At 57.6% G+C, this 23,610-nt stretch overlaps 1 protein-coding gene and 1 long non-coding RNA gene across 3 annotated transcripts; one reads left to right on the plus strand and one right to left on the minus strand.

The window, feature by feature from the left end:
• The first annotated feature begins 1,753 nt into the window (after positions 1 to 1,753).
• MKNK2 (MAPK interacting serine/threonine kinase 2) lies at positions 1,754 to 13,547 on the plus strand. Of its 2 annotated transcripts, XM_043912118.1 has the most exons (14): positions 1,754 to 1,915; positions 2,064 to 2,199; positions 5,508 to 5,595; positions 5,696 to 5,797; positions 5,880 to 5,977; positions 7,799 to 7,878; positions 8,209 to 8,282; positions 8,533 to 8,637; positions 8,770 to 8,825; positions 8,910 to 9,005; positions 9,411 to 9,605; positions 10,287 to 10,451; positions 11,067 to 11,110; positions 11,410 to 13,547. In XM_043912118.1, exons 2-14 carry the CDS (start codon positions 2,149 to 2,151, stop codon positions 11,648 to 11,650), a joined length of 1,395 nt encoding a protein of 464 aa, XP_043768053.1. In that variant the 5' UTR covers positions 1,754 to 1,915; positions 2,064 to 2,148; the 3' UTR covers positions 11,651 to 13,547. The 2 variants fall into 2 exon arrangements, with proteins under 2 accessions (XP_043768053.1, XP_043768055.1); XM_043912120.1 differs by lacking the exons at positions 1,754 to 1,915; positions 2,064 to 2,199; positions 5,880 to 5,977 and having other exon boundaries at positions 5,504 to 5,595.
• A 252-nt stretch (positions 13,548 to 13,799) lies between these two features.
• On the minus strand, positions 13,800 to 15,452 carry LOC122699763. The gene is made up of 3 exons (XR_006342669.1): positions 15,399 to 15,452; positions 14,440 to 14,707; positions 13,800 to 13,911 (listed from the first exon to the last, which is right to left on the minus strand). It is a non-coding gene; the product is annotated as an uncharacterized LOC122699763 (long non-coding RNA).
• Between the last annotated feature and the right edge of the window lie 8,158 nt (positions 15,453 to 23,610).

The following is a 23,610-nucleotide window of genomic DNA, read 5'->3' on the forward strand; positions in this document are numbered from 1 at the left end:
GGAGGGGGACTGCAGGATTCAGGGCACCCAGAGGGCATAAGCAGTCGGGGTCGGGGAGTGATCCTGCTCTCCAGGAGATGCCGGGAGGTGTTTGGTTGTCATGACTGGTAGTGGGTGAGGCTCCCAGCATTGAATGGGTAGGAGCCAGGGAGGCTGTTCAGCTGGGTTGAGGAGAGGAGATCTGGGTGGAAGGACCTCAAAGGCGAGGGCTGTCTTCCCATCTCTGTTTCCTGCTTCCCAACCCGTGGTACTGGGCTCACCAAGGGACCACCTGTCCAGACTGTGTGAGAGTATGAAAGCTCCTCTGAGCAGTGCCCAGTGCTGGACCTGGCTTCTGGTTTAGGGGAAAAAATCTGCCCCCACCAGCCGGACTCCCAAATCAGGCTGCACAGGACTGGAGCTCCACTGGACCTAGGAAGATAGCCCTGCAAGACCTTAGTTCATTTCTATTCTCTGAGGTCAGCGGCATGCATGTTCTTTGTTGCGGCACGTGGAATTTCGTTCCCTGACAGGGATCAAACCTGGGCCCCTGCATTGGGAGCACAGTCTTAGCCACCAGACCAGCAGGGAAGTCTCCAGGTGTGATCAAATTAAAATAAGGTTGTACCAGATTAAGGTGGCCTTCATGCAATTACTGGTGTCCTTAGCAGAGAGAGGAAACACAGAGAGACAGAAAAGATGGTCACAGGAAGACAGACAGAGATCAGGTGATGTGGCTACCAGTCAAGGAGTACTGGGGATTGCCAACAACTACCAGAAGCTGGAAGAAGTAGGAAGGATCCTACCCTGGGGCCTTCGGAGAGGGTGTGGCCTTACTGATGACACCTGGAATTCAGACTTCTGGGCTCCAGAAGCAGCCTCTGGAAGCCCACATCTTATCCCACCTCTCTATGCATGCACATAGACATGCATGCATGCACGTATGCTTCAGTGGACAGGCTGAGGCCTGGAGGAGAGGGAGGACAGTCTACTCTGCAGACGTGAGACACCACGTGTCCAGATATGGGCTCTGAGGATCATGCACGGCAGGGCTGCAGGGGTGGAGAGCTGGCTCATTCTCTCAGAGCCTGGGTCAAGGGCTCCAGCCAAAATGGGGCTGTGTTTTGCCTCCTGTCCTGGTCACCCCTACCTCTTGGGTTTTTTCTCCATCAGTCAAGGGAAATGTTCCTTTCTGCAGGACTGAGAGACTGTTCTTCACAGATCTGTCGCTAACCGCTACTGCGTCCCCTTTCCCAGTCAACAATTGGATGAACTCTTGGGGAGCAACCTGGGGAAGCAGCTGGGCCTATAAGCCTATTGGGGTGCACCTGAACGACAGCTAGTGCGCCTGCACGACAGCTGGGGCCAGGATCCGGGAGCTGAAAAAGAGAGCCACGGCAGATCCTAGAGCCGAGAGATCCAAGTGGGAGCTATAGCAGGTTCTAGAGCAGGCGTGTTGCCCATAGAAATCAGTGCATCCTAGGCCCTGACCGGTAGACTAGGGCTGTTGCCAGAGGGCAGAGCCGGGCTCCAGCTCAGAATCAGGGTCCCGCGGGTCTCCCCGAGCCTCCGGGAGACTTGTCCGAGCAAGCCAAGATCCTTCCCAGGTCCCGCGCCCCGAGACCCGCGCCACGCACGGCGCAGGCGCGCAGACACGCCCCGTAGCCGGAGGGGCCTTCCAGCCCCGCCCCTGCCGTGTGCGCATGGGCGGAGCCCAGAGGGGTGGGGTCTGCGTCGGGGCGGGGCCGAGCCTGGTCTATAAAGGCGGCGGCGACGCGACGCGCCCGGCTCCTCTCGGCGGTGGCGGCCCAGGCCGAGGAGTCCGCGGTGGTGGCAGCGGCGGTGGCGGCGCTGTTCCCCGCGCGGTCCGCGCAGCGGGGTCCGGGCTGCGCGTCTCGGGCGGCGGCACTGCGGCCCCGGCCCGAGCCCGACCCCGGTGAGTGTGGCCCTGCGACTCCGGCCCGGCCCGGCCCCGGCCCGGGTGCGGGGATCGGGCCCCACGAAGCCTGGCCGCCCTGGCCCGGGCTCCCTGCGCAGGCGGCCGCGGCCACTCAACGCCCTCCTTTGTCTGCTCCCGCCTTCAGGGTCCCCTCCCCTGCCGCCCCCCTCCTACGGGCCGCCCCCCCGGGCCCCACGTCCCTTCCCCCGCTGGCGGGGCCCGGACAGAAGATGGTGCAGAAGAAAACAGCCGAACTTCAGGGCTTCCACCGTTCCTTCAAGGTGAGGGTCAGGTCGGTTTGGGGGCGCCCAGGGCTGGACCACCGGAAAGGCCGATGGTGGGACTCGGAGCCCGCCCCCAGGTCCCGCGGCTCATGCCAACCTTACCCTTTGCCTGGGGCTGCCCCAGCCTGGTATGCATTGGAGGGGAGGTGATCTTGGGCCACAGTCCAGTCTCAAGCACCCTGGGACCTGTGAGGTCTTTCTTCCAGGAGCTCCCCAGTCTGTGGGGCCCCTACCCATGTGTACCCCTGAAGACCCCAGCCAGGCATGTGCTGGTATGGGGAGGGGTTCAGTAGGCCACAGTCAGTTCCTAGTGCCCTGGGGCCTCTGGGGTCTTTACTCCAAGCATCCCAGGCAGAACTGGGGGGCCCCTGCCCATGAGGGCCCCTGGCTGTGTGTCCCCTGCAGACCCCAGCTGAGTGTGCACTGCTGGGGCAGTCAGCAGCCACAGTCCTGTCCCCAGCGTCATGGGAGGGTCTGGGAGGGTCTGTTAGGTCCTTCCTCCAGGAGCCCCAGACAGGGCTGCAGTCCCCAGGATACCCTCCTGGGTGGTCTACAGAATGGGGCAGTGGATTGAATGCCTTCCCAGCTCTGCACCTCCCAGACACCCCAGGCCCAAGTGCTATTTCCTGTCGGAGCAGGAAGTTTCTGCGGCGGCCCCATGGCTGTGGCAGCTGAGTTCTGGTCTCAGATGAGCGAGTCTGGGGGGTGCGGGCAGGTGTTAGGCAGGGGCCCCAGAGGGCCTGGCCCTGGGGAGGCAGTGATGTCAATGGCCACCCCACTCCACTGACTGGGTTATGTAATGGCTTCCCTGGGCCTCCTTGGGCAAGGACCTGTTGCCCTGTAGAGAACGCAGGACCTGGGTGTGTGTGTGTCTGTGTCTGTGTATGTGTACGCTTGAGCTCCAGTGCCTACAGGTGAACTGCAACCAGGGTAGGAGGAGCAAGCTGAGACTAGGTTAAAATTCCCAGCCCATCCAGGCAGCGTCCCAGGCCAGCGCCCCACCCCTGCCCACACGCCTGTCATCCTGGCTTCCCCCTGCCTCCCAGAGCAGCTCCAGCCTTGGCATGTCCAAGTGTTTGGGGCTGGGGCGGGAGTAGGGTGGACGAGAGACGTCCCTGGTAGTGGTCTGTCCCCTCTGGGGGCTGGGCGGGAGCCAAGATGGGGTGAGCGTGTGGGGCCAGCACAGTGGCCAAAGCACACTTGAACTTTCTGGATGGTTCCAGCCACCTCCTGCCAAGGCCTGCTGACTGGAAGCCTGCAGCCAGCCCTGGGCCTGGTCTGGCCACACTGCCTGGTAGCACAGACTGGCCTCTGCAGGCCACACTACAGCCCTGCACTGAGGTGGGACTGTGGGAGCCCTAAGGGAGTTGGAGGGACCCTGGGCAGGGAGTCCTGGCTCTGAGGTGGCCCTCTCGGTGGCCAGGGCTGGCCACTCTCAGCGTCTCCTCCAGCTGCTCCCCTGGTCTGCCAGGTGTCTCTGATGTGTTTTCCCCATTTTAAGATGGGAAAGTGGAGGCTTGGAAGGCGTGGGCCTCCCCCCCAACTCCACCCCGCCAGCCCTCTGCACATGGTGACAAGGACACGGGAGCAGGCCTGCTGTCCCTTCATCTTGGTGGCTTGGCCATCTCGTCTCTCCAGGGTCCAGCTCTTTGCATTGGAGGCTAGGACGGGGCAGGGGGTTGGTCAGGACCCAGAGGTTCTCTCAGGTCCTTGCACCCTTCCGTAGTCCTATGATTCCCCACAGGTGCTCAGATCAGTAGGCCGGGGTGGGGTAGCTGGTGGGGATCTGCTGGCCCCGAGCTTCACGTCCACTCTCCCTCCTGATCACCCCCACAGTGCCACCCCTCCTCCCCTCCCCGGTGGAGGTGGTCACCCGGTGCCAACTTATCGGAGCAGTGATTGCCAGTGCTGGCACAGCTGTGTCCCTGACCCTATGGGTGCCAGAGCCCTGGGCGGGCAGGGCAGGGGCTGGTGGCTGAGCCCGCTCACACTGGCTGCAGTGCTCCCTCCCTCCCTTGCCCCCGCCCGCTGGGCCTCCTAGCAACTATCTGCAGGCGGGTGGGGAGTCCGGGCGAGCCCACGCCTGTTTTTCAGCCGCTCCCTCTGACCTCTGCCTGCCCCTCTGCTGCTGGACTGGCTTCCCGGCCTCCTGTCTGAAGGAACCTGGCCTGGCTTCTTCTGCCAGTAGACCCCTGGGTGTTCCTGGAGGGTCTCTTGGCATTTCTTCTCTGTCAGATGGCCCTCCTGCCAAAGCCCTGGGTCCAGTTGGTCCAAGGTCCAGAGAGGGGCAGCAACTTGACCCAAGTCATCCAGCTTCAGGGCTGGCACCATGGCTGTGTGTGCAGGCCCCCCATACCCACCTGAAGCCCTGGCCACCTGGTCCACCCTGACTCGTGGAGCTCAATGAGAGCAAGCTCGTAGAGGAGCTGGTGGGCCTCAGCGTCCCAACCCTCATGCCTTGGCATGGCTGCCAGTCATCATGCTCAACCTGCTCTGCAGGAACATATTTATCCCAGTTGTCTTTTGTTGGGAGGAACCCCAGCCGCCTTTGTTCCCGGGTTAAGGTCCCTTGCAGAGGACCTGGAGGCTGTCGGGGGTGATCTTGAGCTGGCCCCTGCTTGCTACATGGGCTCTTTCCTTAGCTGGACACCGGGGCCTGTGAGGGGTTCCCTTCTGGCAGGTAGCAGCCAGTGCTCATGTGGGAGACCATAGGCACTTCTTCCTTGTGCCCTGCATGGGTCATGGTGGTGAGGATCTGAAAGCAGATGAGGACAGGGGTCAGAGCAGGAGAGGAGGCGCAGAGCTGGGGGATGGGGGTACATCACAGGCAATGTGGTGGCAAGAAGGTGCAGCGGGGATGAGAGGACAGTGTGAGGCAAAGGAGACTGTGCTACCCCATTTCGCAGAGGGGAAAACTGAGGCCAGGAGGCCATGGGAAAGCAGGCAGGGCCACCTGGCTGGGAGCCCCACCCGGGGAAGCCAGTGACTCAGTCCTTCCCAGTGGCTGCCCCACGCCTTTGATCCCTGTGCCAGGTAGTGGTGCTGGCCCCATCCTGCAGGTGAACAGACCAAGGCTCATGACACAGCCTGGGCCCCACGGTAACTCAGGCCTGGCCTGGGAAGCGACACTCCCTCCCTACCTGCATCTGGCCTCTTCCCGTACCACATCCCCTCTGTATAGGCCCTGATGGCTGCAGGTGGGGGGTGAAGGGTCAATTTTCTGGTGGCCCAGCAAAGCCAGGCTTTGTGTCCCTTGGTGTATGAATAGGGAGCAGGCCTGAGCTCTGTCCTTTCCTCTCCTGCAGGGGCAGAATCCTTTCGAGCTGGCCTTCACCCTAGACCAGGCCCACCACGGGGAGCCTGACTTCAGCCCAGAGTGCCCGACCCGCCCTGGTGAGGGGCTGAGGGGAGGGCACGTCTCTGGTGGTGGAGCGGGGGGGGCTGGACTGCCTCCTGAACTGGGTGGGCCTCACCTCTGGCCCTCCCGGCACAGATATGCCCACGAGCCAGCCCATCGACATCCCTGATGCCAAGAAGAGAGGCAAAAAGAAGAAGAGATGCCGGGCCACTGACAGCTTTTCAGGCAAGTTTGAAGGTGAGTGGAGCGGGCCCGGGTGGGGGCTTTGGGAAGATGGGCTGGCCCAGGGAGGCTCTCACTCCCACCGCCGGGTCCACAGATGTCTACCAGCTGCAGGAGGACGTGCTTGGGGAGGGTGCCCATGCCCGTGTGCAGACCTGCATCAACCTCATCACCAACCAGGAGTATGCTGTCAAGGTGAGCCAGCCCACGGCACCAGAGCGCGCCCCTTGCCTCTCCCCAGCAGCGCCGGGGTCTGGCACCACCAGAGGTGGCAGAGGGAAGGGAGCTGGCATCTGAGCTGCCGGACTGGCAGCCAGGGAAAACCAGTGTCTAAAAATGGCCCCAAGGCTGGTGACTCAGGCCACCCCTGGGAATCTAGGTCAGCCCAGGCTGAGCCCCCAAGTCCAGGTGAGAAGTGACCAGGGGTGGCATGCTGGCACAGGTGGCCAAGGACCTGCTGCCGGGGGGTCGCCGAGACCTGGGGGTTCAGTCAGAGCCAGTGCTCACCTGCTGGGTCATTTGGGCCAGGCTCCTGTCCCAGGGCTAAGGAGTGCTTCTGGGCATTGATACAGAGATCAAAACCCTGTTCTCTGAGTCTGAGGAGCTGGGCACCTGGGGAGACCAGGGCAGGCCTGTGAGAGCCTCCTGCCTGTCCTGTGCTGCCCTGACCCAGGGTGTGGCCACGCAGCCTGTGTGCCTGGCCAGGCATCAGACCCCACCTTCTGAGAAGCCTTCCAGGCTTCCCTCGTGACCCTCTGCATCTGGGCTGGGTGAGGTCATGAGAGGCTGGCTGCCCAGGAAGGAGGGCCAGGTACTCCAAGGCAAGCGGAACTGGCTGGAAACCTCAGGCCTTGGTGGAAGCCTGGTGACCTGGGTGGCTGTGGTCCCCGCCCCTTGGGAGTGCCTGGGTGAGGTGGATGATGGTGCCACAGGACTGGACACCTAGCATCAAGCACTTTCATAGTTGGGGGGTTCCTGAACCCTCCCTTCTACGGGCCCTGCTGGGAAGGCTGGCTCCTGTCACTCTGACGGACAGGGAGACCAAGGCAGGGAGCCGTTAGGCTAGGTGTCTGGGTGGGAACCCCAGAAGGCCATACCCCTCATGAGAGGGACTGCTGTTTCCTCCATAGAGTGGGGGCCGTAGCCACGTTCCCAGGAGATGGGATGAGGTTCAGTTAACTCCAGAAGGGCACGACTGGTGGCACTGTGTCAAGGAACCCCTGGAATCTGTGGGGCAGGGGTATCTGTCACTCGATAGGTGGGACAGCACTTTGGGTGGCGGCCCAGGCCCAGTGGCCAGTGGACATGGTGCCAGCTTGCTACTGGAGCCTGGCCAGCAGAACACACCATAGGCGTTCCCCTAGGCTGCTGGTGGGCTGGAGCCCCGAGCGTGCTGGTGACCAAGCCTGCCCACCCACCCAGTGAGAGGGAGCCCAAGGTCCAGCCTAGGAAGAGGGTCCCAGCAGGTGCTGGGGGTGTCCCCCCAGATTAGCATGGGACTGGGAGACAAGATGTGGTGATGTGGTGCCCTGGCAAGGAGGAGAGCTTGGCAGGAGCCAGGTGCCCCAGGCATCTCTACTTCTCTGGGTCGGGTGTGAGTCAGCACAGTGGCCCCCAGTCTCCTGCTCCGGGCGGTGGGTGGGGGGGTGCCTTGTCTAAAGAACCTGCTGCCCTGAAGGTGTAAGTTGCAGGGGCTCCAGGTCCAAATCGGCCTGCTCCAGTAGGAGAGCTCCAGCTCCTCTCTGCCTCCCCTGCCATGTTTACCCCTCCTGGGAGGCCTCTGGGGACACGCTGCCCCCAGTTTGTGCTGACACCACAGTTTGACTTCCGGTAAATTCTGGGCCCCCATGGGAGAGCTCTGCTTTCCAGAGCCTAAAAGTCTAAGCTCTGATGAGTTTCAGGCGTGACCCAGGGGAAGTTTCTGGTGGGCTGTGGAGGATCCAGCTGCTCCAGTTGTGTTTCTGTATGTGTATCTGTCCTCACCACCCCTATCCCCCCCACCCCCGGCTGTTTCAGATCATTGAGAAGCAGCCGGGCCACATTCGGAGCAGGGTTTTCAGGGAAGTGGAGATGCTGTATCAGTGCCAGGGACACAGGTAACGTGACCTAGCCTCATCACAGCACTGGGCCCCTAGCCACCTTTCAGCGGATGAATGGGCCTGAGAGCCTTCTCATCACCCACAGTGGCCACTTAGTGAGCACCCACTGTGTGCCAGGCCCTGTGTCCTGGGTGGGCCCAGTGGTGGGCAAGCCAGACAGTCCAAGGTGGGCAAGGTGGAAGCAGGCCCATGGCCCTGGGCCCATGCCTCCTGCCTGCAGGTAGAGGTGGAGGAGGTGCACCCCTCCTGGGCACGGCTGTGGCTGTGGCTGCCTGCGGGCCTGAGGAAGCCTCAACCTTTCCCCTGCCCCTCTGCCCTGCACCCCAGGAACGTCCTCGAGCTGATTGAGTTCTTCGAGGAGGAGGACCGTTTCTACCTGGTGTTTGAGAAGATGCGGGGTGGTACGTGGGGCCTGGCGCAATTTTTATCTGGATCCCGATGGGCCTGGGGACTCAGGGCCACCAGGGAGAAACTTCCAGGGGGCCTGCCCATCAGAGGGACCTTGGGGGGTCCAGGGTGGCGGCCCCAGCTCAGGTTGAAGGGCTTTGGATTCAAAGAGACCAGAGTGGGAACTTCCCTGCCAGGGTGGGGTGGGTGCTGGGCGTTGGGCAGTGGAGGTGACACCTGTGTATTCTCCATGGTCTGGCCCAGGCTCCATTCTCAGCCACATACACAAGCGGCGGCACTTTAACGAGCTGGAGGCCAGCGTGGTGGTGCAGGACGTAGCCAGTGCCCTGGACTTCCTGCACAACAAAGGTGGGTGGCCGCGCCACCTGCCCCAGGGGTCCTAGGTGTCCACCCTTGCACCCCGTCCACCTGCCCAGGACTCCTGAAAAACGTGCCCACCCACCCCTGACCAGCCCTGGTGGTTCTTGGTTCTCCCGGCAGGCATCGCCCACAGGGACCTAAAGCCGGAAAACATCCTCTGTGAGCACCCCAACCAGGTGAGGGGCGCGGAAGGGGGCGGCCTTCTTTTCGGACCAGGCCCCCAGGATCCAGCCCTCACAGCCTGTTCCAACCCCGCCCAGGTGTCCCCCGTGAAGATCTGCGACTTTGACCTGGGCAGTGGCATCAAACTCAACGGGGACTGCTCCCCCATCTCCACCCCAGAACTGCTCACCCCGGTGAGGGCCTGCGAGGAGGGGCAGTGCTGGCAGGGGCGGAGGGGGCGGGAATGGTCCCGAATCCGGTCCCAGACCGCAGTTACATAACCTCAAGGTGCGGATCCTGCTTGACTGCTGAGGCCTCAAAGTTTGAGCTTCCGCTTAGCAACAGCCGCTGATTGGCTGGGCAGGGCCGCAGTCGCGGGCTCCGTGAGCCTGGGCGTGCTCCCGGCACCTGTTGATTGGGTGGGGGTGAGGGTGGGGGGTGGGTCCGGCTCCCTCGGTGGCTTCTGATTGGTCGGCAGAGCGAAGGCGGGGCTGTTTTCTTTATTAGCCTCTGATTGGTCGGGCACGGGCTTCAGGAAGTCCAGATCGGTGAGCCCCCTCCCGCCTCCGCGGGCCCTAACGCCCTGCCCCCGCCTGCAGTGCGGCTCCGCGGAGTACATGGCCCCGGAGGTAGTGGAGGCCTTCAGCGAGGAGGCCAGTATCTACGACAAGCGCTGCGACCTCTGGAGCCTGGGCGTCATCCTCTACATCCTGCTCAGCGGCTACCCGCCCTTCGTGGGCCACTGCGGCAGCGACTGCGGCTGGGACCGCGGGGAGGCCTGCCCCGCCTGCCAGGTGCGAGGGGCCGCCTGCTGTGCACCCCTCCCCCAGCACCCCGCCAGGCCTGCTTCGGCTTGCGCGCACACACACTCATACACACAGGCTGTGCACCTTCACCGCGGCCTGCCTGGTGCACCCCAAGGCCTGGTCTATGTACACACTTACCCCCCACCCTGGGGACCGGCTCGTGCATCCCCCAGGGCTGCCCTGTGTGCACATCCAACCGCAGGTTCTGTCGCGTGTACCCCTGAGCACCCCTTAGGGCTTCGCCTCCAACCGCTGGCCACATTAGCAGGCCACTGCCAGCCTTACCTTGCTGCCTTTCCAGAGGCTCTTTGGGAGCCTGAGGATAGGAATTTGAGGTAAGGCAAAGCCTATGGTTTGGCATGGTCAGGTTCTAGCCTTCTACAGACCACCTGAGGCTCAGGCGTCATGGCCTGATTTCCCCTTTATTCAGCTCACTCCAGCAGAGCCCAAGTGCCTCCCGGAAGCCACTCTCTGGCCCAGCCTCCCAGTGCCCCAGCTTTGCTAGCTGAGCTCAGAACACTTTCCCTAACTCTAAGCCCAGGCCAGGTCACACAGGATGTGGTGGAGGAGGGGTGCTGCTCCAGGTCTGGGCTTGCCCATCCAGGCATTGGGGACATGGCCTCAGCCCTTGCTGGCTGCAGCTGACCCCTCTCCCCGTGTCCCCTCCAGAACATGCTGTTTGAGAGCATCCAGGAGGGCAAGTACGAGTTTCCAGAGAAGGACTGGGCCCACATCTCCTTTGCTGCCAAAGACCTCATCTCCAAGCTCCTCGTCCGTGATGCCAAGCAGAGGCTGAGCGCTGCCCAAGTCCTGCAGCACCCCTGGGTGCAGGGGGTGAGTGGGGGCCCCAGGCGGCGTGGGAGTCCTCAGACCTCCATCCAGCCTCTGCCGATGGGCCGGGGTTACTCAGAGCAAGGGTCGAAGAGCCCCAGAGTGAGCTAGGGCGCAGTAGGGAAACCCCCACTGCCTGCTGGCCAAGTTCAAGCTGCACTGCAGGTGCTCCTCCTTGCCAAGCCCTGTGTCCAGGAGGTGCTGGGGCCACCTCTTCTGGAACAGCGTCAAGCTGAGGTCAGCCAGGTGGCAGTCTGGTAGCAAGCCAAGGTAGACTCATGGCCTGCCAATGGCCCAGGCTCTCTACCCACCAGTCTGGGAAAAGCGCGATGTCTTTGTCTTCTGCCCAGTGGTCATTCCAGGGGATAGGTGCTTAGGTTAAAGATCGGCACCATGGGGAGCAAAGACTCAAGGTGGAAGGGGCTCCCACCCTCTTCCAGGAGCTGGGAACCATCTGGAAGGGGCAGCTGTGGTGAGAGGCAGGCCCCGCCCCCAGCCTGGCGGGCTACCGGTACCACCCCTGTGCTCTGGTGTTCTCCGAGTCAGCCGGGCGGCCCGCTGGGGGGAGGGGGTGGGTGGGCTCTGCTCTCCAACCTCGCCTCTCCTGTCTCCTTGCAGTGCGCCCCAGAAAACACCCTGCCCACGCCCATGGTCCTGCAGAGGTGAGGCCCCAAGCGGGGAGCCCCAAGTCCAGGAGGGGCGCTAAATGTTAAGATGTAAAAAACCCTTTCAGTCCTGGGGCAGGGACTTGGGTGGCCTTATATCAGGTACAGAGTTTTTGTGCCTACAGGGGGGCGCCAACCCACTGCCGCCCCAGCCCCACACCCACCCGTCGGAGACTGGGACCTCTTAGGCCTGCGGCCCCTCCTCTGGGGTACTGCACTGGCCCAGGGGTTGGGGGGGTGTGTGGAGGCGAGGCTACTTCTCCCTCTGGTGACCCTCACCCCCGCCCGGTCCCCAGGAACAGCTGTGCCAAAGACCTCACTTCGTTCGCGGCAGAGGCCATTGCCATGAACCGGCAGCTGGCCCAGCGGGAGGAAGACGCGGCGGAGGAGGAGGCGGAGCAGGGCCAGCCCGTGGTCATCCGAGCTACCTCACGCTGCTTGCAGCTGTCCCCGCCCTCCCAGTCCAAGCTGGCCCAGCGGCGGCAGCGCGCCAGCCTGTCTGCGGCCCCCGTGGTCCTGGTGGGAGACCACGCGTGACGCCTTCCTTCCCTCTGTACATAGGCCTTCCCCATCCATCAGATCTAAAAAGATTTTTTAAGCTATTGCCCGCCCGCCCTGACCAGCGGGCTCCCCTACCCCCTCCCCTTCCTCCCTCTCCCGGCTGGATTCCGAGGCGCTCTGCTCAGCTCGGGGGTCTTTTTATATAAGGTTTTTGCTGTTGGTTGTTTTTTTTTTTTTTCTTTTTTTCTGTTTCTCTCCCCCCACCCCCCCTTCCAATGGTGTTAAAAGCAAAGCAGGCTGGGGGGAGGAGAGCTGAGGGCGCGCGGCCGGGTGGGCCCTCCCGCCGCCCCGCCCGGGACGCCTCGGCCACTGTGAAGGCCCCTCCCTCCGCCCGCGGGACTCAGGAGAGGAGGGCGTGGCGTCTCCCGGGCCGGGCGGGGCCCCGCCGCCCTCTCCGGCCCTCGCGGTGTTTTCAGGGACCGGTCCACCCCCACTTCCCCTGGATGAGACGGTAGCTCCTTCCCTCCTCACAGACACCCTGGCGGGCGGCGGGGCCGGGGGCTTCTCAGGTCTCCGCAGTCGCGGGAGCGGAGCCTGGGGCGGGGAGGGCGGAGTGACACCGCCCGCTGGACACCCCCACCCCCTCCCGCCGACTGACAATCGGGGCTCCCTCGAACCTTGACCTTAAGCTGCAGCTGATGGGCCCTCCTCTGGCCCCTCCACTGGGGACTGCCCACCCGAGAGGGGGGCGCCAGGGCAAGCGGGAGGGGCTGGACAGGCGCCCGTCAGCCGACGTGGGGGTCCCGCGGACCCCAGACCCGGGCACCCGAGTGCCCCTTCTCAGGGCTCAGTCTGACCACGGCCACGTCCTGCCCGGCCGCCCCTCGGGTCCGGCGTGGATGCCCCGTCAGCCCCCCCTCCCCTGCCCCGGGCGGCGTCTCTGCCCCGCCCATCTTCAGGAAAAGGCCGCAGCTGCTGCCCCGTCCGCCCGCGCCCGAGTCAGACGTTGTCGCGTGACCCGCCGGTCTGGGGAGTCTGGGCCCTCCCCGATCTGACGCCTGGGCCCTCGGGTAGGAGACACTATGCAATACACAGGCTTCCTTTTCTACGTGCACACGGGCTTTTGCCGGGGCGAGGGGGTGGGGGGGCGCCGGCAGGCGGTCCCCGGGGTCCCGGCCGGCCTCTGAGGGTACCCCGATCCGGCTTCTAGTCGTTCGTTCTGTTTCGTTAGTTTTCTAAAACAAAAGTTGACTTCCCTTCCCTGTTCTTGAAGAATACTTGAATGTGGGGGGAGGGGTTCGAGACGTGGGGAGCTCGGGCGCCGTTTCTGCGGTCCCCCCACGTCTGGAGGTTGTCGCAGTCCTAGGTGGCTGGTGGGGGCCGCCGCCCCTCCCCGCCCCCGCCCGCCGGATCTGTGGACTGGCCTTTCCAAAGACTCCGGGGGTGGGGAGGCCAACCCCCACCATCATTTCTCTCCCATTTGTGATTCCATGTTTTGCAACCGAGAATTCTGCCTTTTTGTAAAAAAAAAAACAAACGGACTCTCGCCCGCTGCGAGGCGCCATGGCCATTTTACTCGGGAAAGCTGAGCTGTGAGCCGCTTTTTTTTTTTTTTTTTTTAAATCCAAAGGTGGGACATCCACTTCCTCCCCGCTGTCTCGAACAGTGAGGCCCGGAGGACTGGTCAGAACCGTTACTGTGAATGAGCCTGGCTCTCAGGCTGCTCCGGCGCTGGGGGAAGGGGGTACAGCAGTGTTTCAATGTTAAGATGTGTAAAAAAAAAAAAAAAAAGATTTTTTTAAAGTGGGGGAAAAACATCCAAGCACTTTAACTCCACTCTACCAGGTGAGCTGATACAGCTCAGAAGTTTTCCTTTACACCAACTGTCAATGCCGGAATTTTGTATTCTGTTTTGTAAGGATTTAATAAAAGTCAAAAAAACCCGTTTGCATCCTCACATCGTGGCTTTCTGTTGTCCTGCAACAAACTGCCCCAAACCTAGTGTCCCAAAGCCGTTTTGTTATTCCTGGTGGTGCTATGAGTCAGGGATGCAGACGGGACTTGAGAGACTCAGTTTGTCCTTGTGCTAGGACACCTGGGTCCTCCACTGGGAAGGGTCATCATCCACAGGTGTGGGCTGGGCTCAGGCTGAGGCTAGAACCTGGACCAGGTGCCCACAGGGGTCTCCTGTGCGACTTGGGCTTCCTCCTGTGGCTGGCGGATCTGAGCAGCTTGGCTTCAGAAGGCATGCTGCATGGCCTTCCCAAGTCCAAGGTCAGGTGGAGTTCAGCAAGCAGCTGTCCCCGGTCCAAAGGGAGGGAGGAAAACAGCTTTGAGATGGGGCGGGGCACCTCTGGACAATGCAACCTAATTCAACAAAACCCAGTAATTCAGACCTCCCCCTCATGGCTGGCCCTCCTCCCTCTCTAGACTCCTTTCTCTCAACCATGATTATATTCTTGCCACATGCAGGTCTTTGCTGGACAGCCCAGGGCTGACTTCAGATCCTGGGGGGAAGAGGGGGAAGCAGTGTGTCAGGGAGGGCTTCCTGGAGGCAGAAGACAAAGTGTAGGGGGCGGTGAAGTCCAGTGGTTAAGGACAGCAGACAGGCTAGAACCCCAGTCCCTTTCAGACTGCTGTTCTTACCAGTTTCCTTATCTGACAGCAGGGGTCTTGAGAAAAAGCCAGGTGAAACCAGCAGGTAGCACAGCAAGAAGGCAAGAAGAAAGCAGATGAGGGGCTTCCCAGAGGTCCAGGGTTAAGACGACGCGGTGCCAGTGCAGGGGACATAGGTTTGACCCCTGGTTGGGGAACTAACATCATACCATGTGGTGCCACCAAAGGGTGGAGGGGGGACATCCTCTGCAGGGCCTGGAACGGGCTGGTCTGGGATCAGCCCCTGGAGCCTTCTGTGTCTGGCTTCTGTCTCCAGACATCGCGTCCTCAGGAGTCACATGTGTTGCAGTGTGTGTTGGTGCCTCACCCCTCTTCACACCCGAGTAATAGCCCCACTGTCTGGGCCGCACTGTGTTTATCTGCTACCCACCGATGGACACTGAGGTGTCCTGCTTTCTGGAGTAGCCAGTTGTGCTGCTGTGAACATGTAGCATACATTTGTCTGGATGTTGTTTCATTGCCCCTGGGTGGACACCCACAGAAGGAATTGAGCAGGGCACAGACCCCATTGGATGTCATTTCAGAAGGACTGATCTTGTCACCATGTGGAGTGTGGGCTAGGGGCCAAAGGACCCCATGGGGCACCACTGTCTCCCTTGTAGCCAGCCCAGTGAGGGCTGACAGGCCTACAAGGGTGGAGCCCACAGAGCAGATGGGTGCTTTGTAGGGAGTGGTATCTAGTAGCACCTAGGGACAGCCTGCGTGTTGTGAAGTGGGGCTCAAAGGGGGTTCTCCCCGCTTCTTGAAAGGCTTCCTGGAAAGGTGTAGGCATTGGGATTCCCTCTCCTGCCTAGGACCCCAGGTTTGGCAAGTGGCACCTCCTCCCTGACCTGGCCTTACCTGAGGCATCTTCAGGGATGCCTTGGAGCCTGGCCCCGCTCCTGCATTTGTTCAGCCACCCTCTGGAGCCCTCCTCTCAAACCCCGCAGCTACCCTGCCCCAGCCAGGACCATGGCCCCCTGCCTAGTTCCCCCAAAGCCCGACCTCAATGCTGTCCCTTACCCGGCCTGGCATATGTGGGGGAAATGGGGTGGGTGCCACATGCTAAACCACCACCCTCCCAGGTGGCATGGGGCCCTGCCCAGCCCTGCCAGGCTGCGCCACTGACCTCTGCCTGCCCCCTGCCGCCTGCCAAGACCGGGCCACCAGGCACAGCTTGTTCTCTGAGCTGCAGCCCTAAGTTTGATGTTTGCGGTTTCCTCTCGGCCGGCCCCACCCCTCCCAGGCCGACCCCGCCCCTTTCACGGCCTGCCCCGGCCCTTCCACGTCCTCTGGAGGAGTGGCAGGAAAATCCTGGAGACCCAGGAGCTGAAGACTTTCCCAGGCTGGCGGCGGGGCCTCCTGTCCGCGCCGCGGGAAATGCGGCTCAAGGCAGGCAGCTGGTCCAGAGCGTCTGCAAACTGGGTCTGTTACTCCAAGATTACGAGGAATCATGCGTGATTCTGGAGCTGCCCTCCCCCACCCTTCAGACAGCCACGCACACTGATGTACAGTGCTAAGGGTAGGGGAAACAGGGCGAGTGTTATCTTCCCAGCTTGTAAAGCACACACGCCCCCCTGCATTGGAAGCCTGGAGTCTTAGCTGCTAGACTGCCGGGAAGTCCCTTAAAACTTTTTTTTTTAATCTTTATTTATTTATTTGAAAAGACCCTGATGTTGGGGAAGATTGAAGGCAGGAGGAGAAGGGGACGACAGAGGATGAGATGGTTAGATGGCATCACTGACTCAATGGACATGAGTTTGGGTAAACTCCAGGAGTTGGTGATGGACAGGGAGGCCTGGCGTGCTGCGGTTCATGAGGTCGCAGAGTTGGACATGACTGAGCGACTGTACTGAACTGAACTGATTTATTTATTAGGCTGCACTAGGTCCTGTATAGTTCTTCTGTGTATTCTTGCCACTTCTTAATCTCTTCTGCTTGTGTTAAGTCCTTACCATTTCTGTCCATTATCATGCCCACCCTTGTATGAAATGTTCCCTTGGTATCTCCGATTTTCTTGGACAGATTTCTAGTCTTTCCTATTATATTGTTTCTCTCTATTTCTTTGCATTGTTCATTTAAGAAGGCCTTCTTATCTCTCCGTGCTATCCTCTGGAACTGTGCATTCAGTTGGGTGTGTCTTTCCCTTTCTCCTTTGCCCTTCACTTTTCTTTTTTCCTCAGTTATTTGTAAAGACTCTTCAGACAACCACTTAGCCTTCTTGAATTTCTTTCTCTTTGGGATAGGTTTGGTCACTGCCTCTCGTACAATGTTACAAACCTCCACCCATAGTTCTGCAGGCACTATCTACCAGATCTAATCCCTTGAATCTACTTGTCACCTCCACTGTATAATCATAAGGAATTTGATTTAGGTCATACCTGAATGGTCTAGTAGTTTCCCCTACTTTCTTCAACTTAAGCCTGAATTTTGCAATAAGGAGTTCATGATCTGAGCCACAGTCAGCTCCTGGTCTTGTTCTTGCTGAGTTAGTTGTAGCATGCGGGATGTTTAGTTGCAGTTTGCAGGATCTAGTTCCCTGACCAGGGATTGAACCCAGGCGTCCTGCATGGGGAGCATGGAGTCTTAGCCACTGGGTCACCAGGGAAGTCCCTCAAAACTGTTTTTTTAAAAAGATATTTTATTAAAAAAATAAAATGAAATAAGCCAGATACAAAAGGTCACATAATGTGTGATCGCACTTATGTGAAACGTCCACAACAAGCAAATCCATGAAGACAGAGAGTGAATTCCTGGTTGTCAGGGGCTGAGGATGACAGCCGGTGGCACTGCATTTCTTGTGGGGTGATGGAATGTTCCGGAACTACAAGTGATGGTTACACAGCCCTGTGACTATACTAAATGCCACTAAAGTCTTCATTTTATTTTATTTGGTTGTGCCATGGAGTAGGTGGGATCTTGGCTTCCCCACCAGGGTTTGAATCCGTGCCCCTTGCAATGGAAGCCTGTAGTCTTGACCACTGGACCACCAGGGAATCCCCCTAAAGTGTTCATTTTAAATGGATGAATTTCATATTCTGTGAATTTCCCTGCAATAAGCATGAAAAAGATGACAGGACCGAGTCTGTACTGAGTCTGGGACACAGTAAGTGCTCACTCAGTGTATGGAAAAGTGATTTACCACCAGCACAGGCGTCTCCACCCTAGAGTTTAGGGATTTGTTGCAGGTTTTGTTCCCAATGCTGTCTCTAGTCCGCACACCCGGCCCTCCTGGTGGTTCATCCTCACAGCTTCTTTCATCGTCCCGTCCCAGGAAACTGCAGCCTGTCCTGGTCTTTGACTCACCCAGAAAGTAGACAAACTGGTTTAAAGTGAAGCGTGATGAAATTCAGTCGGACGTGAGGAAGGACTTACCTCGTTGGTCGAAGCCTGGATGGGGTGAGCTGGCAAAGGAAGGAGGAAGGGAGGGCTGGGTTCTTGGGGCGGGGCCCATGAACGAGCCAGGTACTCCCAGCCCAACTCGCCTCTGGGATTTGGACAAGTGTCTGGAGCCCGGTGGCTCTGGGTTCATCACGTGCCGTGAATCCTCTCTGGTCCTGACACTGGGCTATATTCATCTCTTCCATCTGCTGGGACTTGTGCTCCCCTTCACACAGGGTTTGGGGTTTGTGGGCAACTTCAGGAAGATGCTGTGGGGTTTCCATGACATCTACCAGTTCCAGCTCTCCCCTGCCTTGGTTTCCATTTGATGACCTCTTGAGAGGATGCCAGCCAGAGGGGGTCTGCCCAGTGCTACATCTTTGGCTCAGGGACCAAGGAGGCCTCCAGAATCTGGGCCCTGGGATGGTGATGTGGAAGGCCCTTGGGGAGAGTATCTGGCGGCAAATCCCCAGCACAGACTGGGGGACAAACAGGGATGCGACCCTGTTGCCAGCATTTTTGTTTTGTTTTGGTCATGCCACATAGCATGTGGGACTTTAATTCCCTAACCAGGGATCAAACCTGTGCTCTCGCAGTGGGAGCTCAGAGCCTTAACCACTGGGCCGCAAGGGAAGCCCTGTGTTCAAAGGCACATCCACTCCATAGGTACAGGAGCCACATGAAGGCTGTGGGTTGGCACCCTGGTGCCTCCCCAGCCAAGGTTATCAGCCCAGTGGGTCACCGTTGTCCAGTCTCTGGTCCCATCATGGTCCTCACTTCCTGGACCGCTTCTTGCTTCACTGGGGGACTGATGCCAGGCACACCATGGTGAGAAAGCTGCTCGTCACCACTCCAAACCTGGGCCAGGACCCTCACCTGGGCCTAAAATTTAAGGGGGCACCAACTGCCTGCAATGCAGGAAACTTGGGTTTGACCCTTGGGTCAGAAAGATCCCCTGGAGTGGGAAATGGCTACCCAATCCAGTATTCTAGCCTGGGAAATCCTGTGGACAGAGGAGCCTGGTGGGCTACAGTCCATGGGGTTGCAAAAAAAGTCGGACACAGCTGAGCAACTGAGCACACACACACACAAATTTGTTCATGGAGGTAATGTTTGTGCTGAGAATGTTTGCTGGAACACCAGTGAATTCCCAGCAGTTGTAAGAACTAACATTTCCCCTAGTGGTAACATTTTGCAAAAGTCTATTACAATGTCACAAGCAGGAGCCCAACATGCTACAATCTTACTCGCAAGTAACCACTTTCTCTCTTACTCAACAGTGTGTTTGCAGTTCCTCCTCCCTTTGGTCTCAAAGTAAAACAAAACTCTACTTATTTCTTGTGCTCACTTGAAAATATTGGGTTGCCCAAAAAGTTTGTTTGGGTTTTTCTCTAAGATGTCATGGAAAAACCTGAACAGACTTCTGGGCCAACCGAGGAGAAGGTATCGGATGGGACCGTGGAAGCAGGTGCCTTCCGGTAGGACCTCCTGGAGCAATGAACCTGTTCTCCATCTTTGCAGCTACCAGCCACACATGGCTACTGAGCAGGCGCAACGTGGCCAGTGCAGTTGAGTTCCCTTTCATTTATTTATTAATACATTTCTTTGGTCTAGGGGGGCTACTGTCATCCCTACCCCTTTGGAGAATGCATGTCACAAGGCCCGATATCTGTGTTTCACCCCCAGTCCTTGGCTGAGCCTCAGCCTGTTTGCCCTGAGCCCCAGCCATATAGTTGGTGCTCAATAAATGTGGTGGGACAGGCTGAGTGAGTGAGGGCTCTGGATGGGTGGTCTCTCCTGGTCTTCTAATCACCTCCGTATGGTTCTGGCCCGGGCATGTGAGACTGGGTTTGTACTCAATATGCCCATCTGGTCAGGGCACTGGAGTACCAGGAGAATGACGTCCCCCATTCTTTACACCTTCACCCCTTGCTGGTGCAGATCCTTGGGTCTCCCGCCCCCTGATGGCCACATAAGGGAATACACCCCCATCTGCAGAGGCGTGCCCCTGGTGGCTCAGATGATGAAGAATCTGTCTGCAATGCAGAAAACCCAGGTTCGACCCCTGGGTCAGGAAGATCCTCCGGACAAGGGAATGCAGCCCACTCCAGTATCCTTGCCTGCAGAATCTCATGGGCAGAGAAGCCTGGTGGGCTACAGTTCATGGGTCGCAAAGAGTCGGACACGACTGAGCGGCTAACACACACACCCACACACACCACCAGGATGCACACCACAGAACAAGAGATGGAAGCAGGGCGCAGGGACCCAGTGGGAGCAGGAGCACCCTAAGCCCTGCCTTTGGGGCTGGGGGCACTCTGGGTGTCCCCACAGGGAGGAGGCGTCTCAATGGGGACCCGGAGGAGGTGCAGCCGTGGGAGTCACCCGTCCGCAGGCATGGAGCTGATGTGTCCTTAGTTGGATCACGGCCTCCCTCGCTCTCTCCTCTCCACCTGTCTTTCTGTAATAAAGGAAGTTACGTGTTCGTTGTAACACATCCAGAACCACTTTACATCCCAGAATAAACGTATATAAAATATATTTGCACCGTGGGCTAAAAAGAAACCCCAAGGGGATAAATGCTTTAATTTGCAGTGGCCATGGTTTTCCTGATAGCCAGGGGTGGGGGGTGGGCCCTGCCCACAGAGTAACCATCCCCCCACTGCTGCGGGACCCGGGGGGATCTTCACGCCTGGGTGTGTCGGTCACATCACCTGCAGGCCTACCTCTTTGGAGTGCTTGTCTGGTCTTGTTTATTTTGCCTCCTTGACTGGGCATGTTTGGTATCAGTGGCCTCCCCTGGCTTGGGGAGGAGCCAGAGAGGGGGAGCTTCACCTTGTGAAGAATTTAGGGGCCCAGAACCTTCTGTGAGATGAGGACTTGGAGGCAAGGAATCAGCAGAGGTTGAGGGAGCTCAGGAGACCCAGCCCCAGACCTCCTACTGCTCCAGAGGTATAAGAGCTCTCTCAATCACTTGTTCACTCCCTCTCTCTTTCTTCTTTCTTTTTATTTTTGGTTGTACCTTGAGGCATGTGGGATCTTAATTCCCTGACCAGAGATCAAACCTGGGCCCCCTGCACTGGGAAGCATGGAGTCCTAATCACTGGACCACTAGGGAAGCCCCAGGAGGTAGAAGATTTATTTTAAAACCCTGTGTTGAGTACCATTCGAGTGGAACTGCCAGTCTTGGTTGCCTTTCATGTTCATTCCCTTCTGTTTATTTATTTATTGAATTAAAAAATGTTGTTTGTTATTGAATTATAAGTTGATTTACAACATGGTGTTAATTTCTGCTGTCCAGCAAAGTGATTCAGTCATACACATATATACAGGTTTTTTTTTTTTTTTTAAGTCACCACTTTTTATTAATTAATTTGGCTGCCTCGGGTCTTTAGTTTCGACATGTGGGGCTAGTTGCTCTGAGGCATGTGGGATCTTAGTTCCCTGACCAGGGATGGAACCTGAGTCCCCTGCATTGGAAGGTGGATTCTTAACCATTGGATCACCAGGAAAATCCCCACATTCTTTTATTTTTTTGTATTCTTTTCCATTGTGGTTTATCCCAGGATATGAGAGTTTCCTGTGCTATGCAGTAGGACCTTGTTGTTTATCCATCCTATACGTAATAGTTTGCATCTGCTAACCTCAAACTCCCAACCCTTCCCTCTCCTACCCGCTTCCCGCTTGGCAACCATAAGTCTGTTCTCTATGTCTGGGAGTCTGTTTCTGTTTCACAGATAAGTTCATTTGTTCTGTATTTTATTTATTTTGTATTTTTGGTTGTGCCGTGTCTTCCTTGCTGCATGGGCTTTTCTCTGGTTGCGGCAAGGGGGTGCTGTTCTTCGTTGCAGTGTGCAGTCTGCTCGTTGTGGTGGCCTCTCTTGTTGCAGAGCACAGGCTCTAGGGCGTGAGGGCTTCAGTAGTTGCGGCACATGAGCTCAGCAGTCATGGTCCCTGGGCTCCAGAGCTCAGGCTTGGTAGTTATGGCACACGGGCTCAGTTGCTCTGTGGCATGTGGGATCCTCCTAGACCAGGGAGTGAACCCATGTCTCCTGCATTGACAGGTGGATTCTTTACCATTGAGCCTCCAGGGAAGCCCTGTGCCATATTTTAGATTCTGCAGATAAGTGATATCATAGGGTATTTGTCTTTTTCTGACTTACTTCACTTAGTATGGTCATTTATAGTTGCATCCATGTTGCTGCAAATGGCATTACTTTATTATTATTTTTTTTTTATGACTGAGTGTTTCACTGTGTATATGTACCACTGCTTATTTATCCATTCATCTGTCGATTGGAGTTTAGGTTGCTTCCATGTCTTGGTTATTGTCAATGGTGCTGCCATGAACATAGGGTGGCATGTATCTTTCCAATTATAGTTTTACCTGGGTATATGCCCAGAAGTGGCATTGCTGGATCATATGGTAACTCTAACTTTCATTTTCCATTCCCCAAACTCCTGAGATGAGCTTCCAGCATGTAGAGTGGCTTGATTTTTCCCTTTCATGATTCACCTGGTTATCTCAATGCCACCGATCATCACTGCTGTGACCAAGAATTTCACGAAAAGCTTCAAACAACTGGCTGGACTTGGTTGAAGCTGTCTTCTTCTTCCTTTCCCCAAATCCAGTCACATCCTCAGTTTATGACCTAGTGAGTGTTGTGCTGTCTCTTGGGCGAATCTTCTACTCTATGGTCTAGCAAACTCCACAGTCTGATGGGGTGTGAGAACTTAAATGGCCCCAAAACTAAATCCAGACAGAGCAACTGGCCCGGGCTGGGTCCCATCTGTTTGGGGTCACTGTCCCCCTTTGTAAGTGGTCCCTTTAGGACTTCAAGGAGAGGCTGGGGGTTGGCTTCTCAGAAGTGTTTTCACCTTGGACACTGGTTGATTTTAGGAAAGTAGAAACAAGAAACAACAGCTAACAGCTGATCTCATGGTATGGGCAAGGAAAATGTTTTCCTCTACCTTCTTTGTTTTTTTTAAATAAAGACTTTTAAAACAGAAAGAATTATTTATTTATTTGCCTGGGCCAGGTCTTAGTTGTGGCATGTGAGATCTAGTCCCCTGACCTGGGATTGGACCTGGGCGCTTTGCATTGGGAGCATGGAATTCTTAGCCACTGGACCACCAGGGGAGTCCCTCCTCTACACTCTCATATTTATGAGGGATGGCCTGAGAATTAAACTGACAAAAGATATTTTAACAAGAGGCAAAATGTACCAGTGTATTAATTTTTATTTTTTCTTTGTAATGGTTTTGGCTGTGCTGGGTCTTTGTTGCTGCTCATGGGCTGTTCTCTAGTTGAGGTGAGCAGGGGCTACTCTTTGTCATGGTGTGTGGGCCTCTCCTTGTGGTGGCCTCTCTTGTTGTGGAACATGGGCTCTAGGGTGTGCGGGCTTCAGTAGTTGCGGTTCCTGGGCTTCAGAGCGCAGGATTGGTAGTTGTGGCATGCGGGCTTAGTTGCTCCTCGGCATGTGGGATCCTCCCAGACCAGGGAGTGAACCAGTGGAGTCCTGCCCCAAGGCCACAGGTGCAAGGCTTGCACCAAGGCCACAGAAGTGGAGCCCAGAGCCAAGGTCATCTCCAAAGCTGACTCAGTCGCTTTTATAAACATTGCTCAAAGACCCCCCAATTTGACTGTTGCCCAGAGATCAAATTGCCATTATCCGTTGGTCACTGAAAAAGCAAGAGAGTTACAGAAAAACATCTGTTTTATTGACTACGCAAAAGCCTTTGGCTGTGCGGATCACAACAAACTATGGAAAATTCTTCAAGAGATGGGAATCTCAGACCACCTGACCTGCCTCCTGAGAAGTCTCTATGCAGGTCAAGAAGCAACAGTTAGAACCGGACACAGAACAACTGACTGGTTCCAAATTGGGAAAGGAGTACTTCAAGGCTGTATGTTGTCACCCTGCTTATTTAACTACTATGCAGAGTACATCATGCAAAAT

This window comes from Cervus elaphus, chromosome 9 (genome assembly GCF_910594005.1).
Source record: "Cervus elaphus chromosome 9, mCerEla1.1, whole genome shotgun sequence".
Taxonomy (NCBI): domain Eukaryota; kingdom Metazoa; phylum Chordata; class Mammalia; order Artiodactyla; family Cervidae; genus Cervus; species Cervus elaphus.

What these genes read in the sequence shown, in the direction of transcription:
- MKNK2 (XM_043912118.1), top strand. Translation starts at nt 2,149, where the DNA reads ATGGTGCAGAAGAAAACAGCCGAACTTCAGGGCTTCCACCGTTCCTTC. An exon ending in GTTTGAGAAGATGCGGGGTG is followed by an intron (nt 8,283 to 8,532) that starts GTACGTGGGGCC and finishes GGTCTGGCCCAG; the next exon opens with GCTCCATTCTCAGCCACATA. An exon ending in GGACTTCCTGCACAACAAAG is followed by an intron (nt 8,638 to 8,769) that starts GTGGGTGGCCGC and finishes TTCTCCCGGCAG; the next exon opens with GCATCGCCCACAGGGACCTA.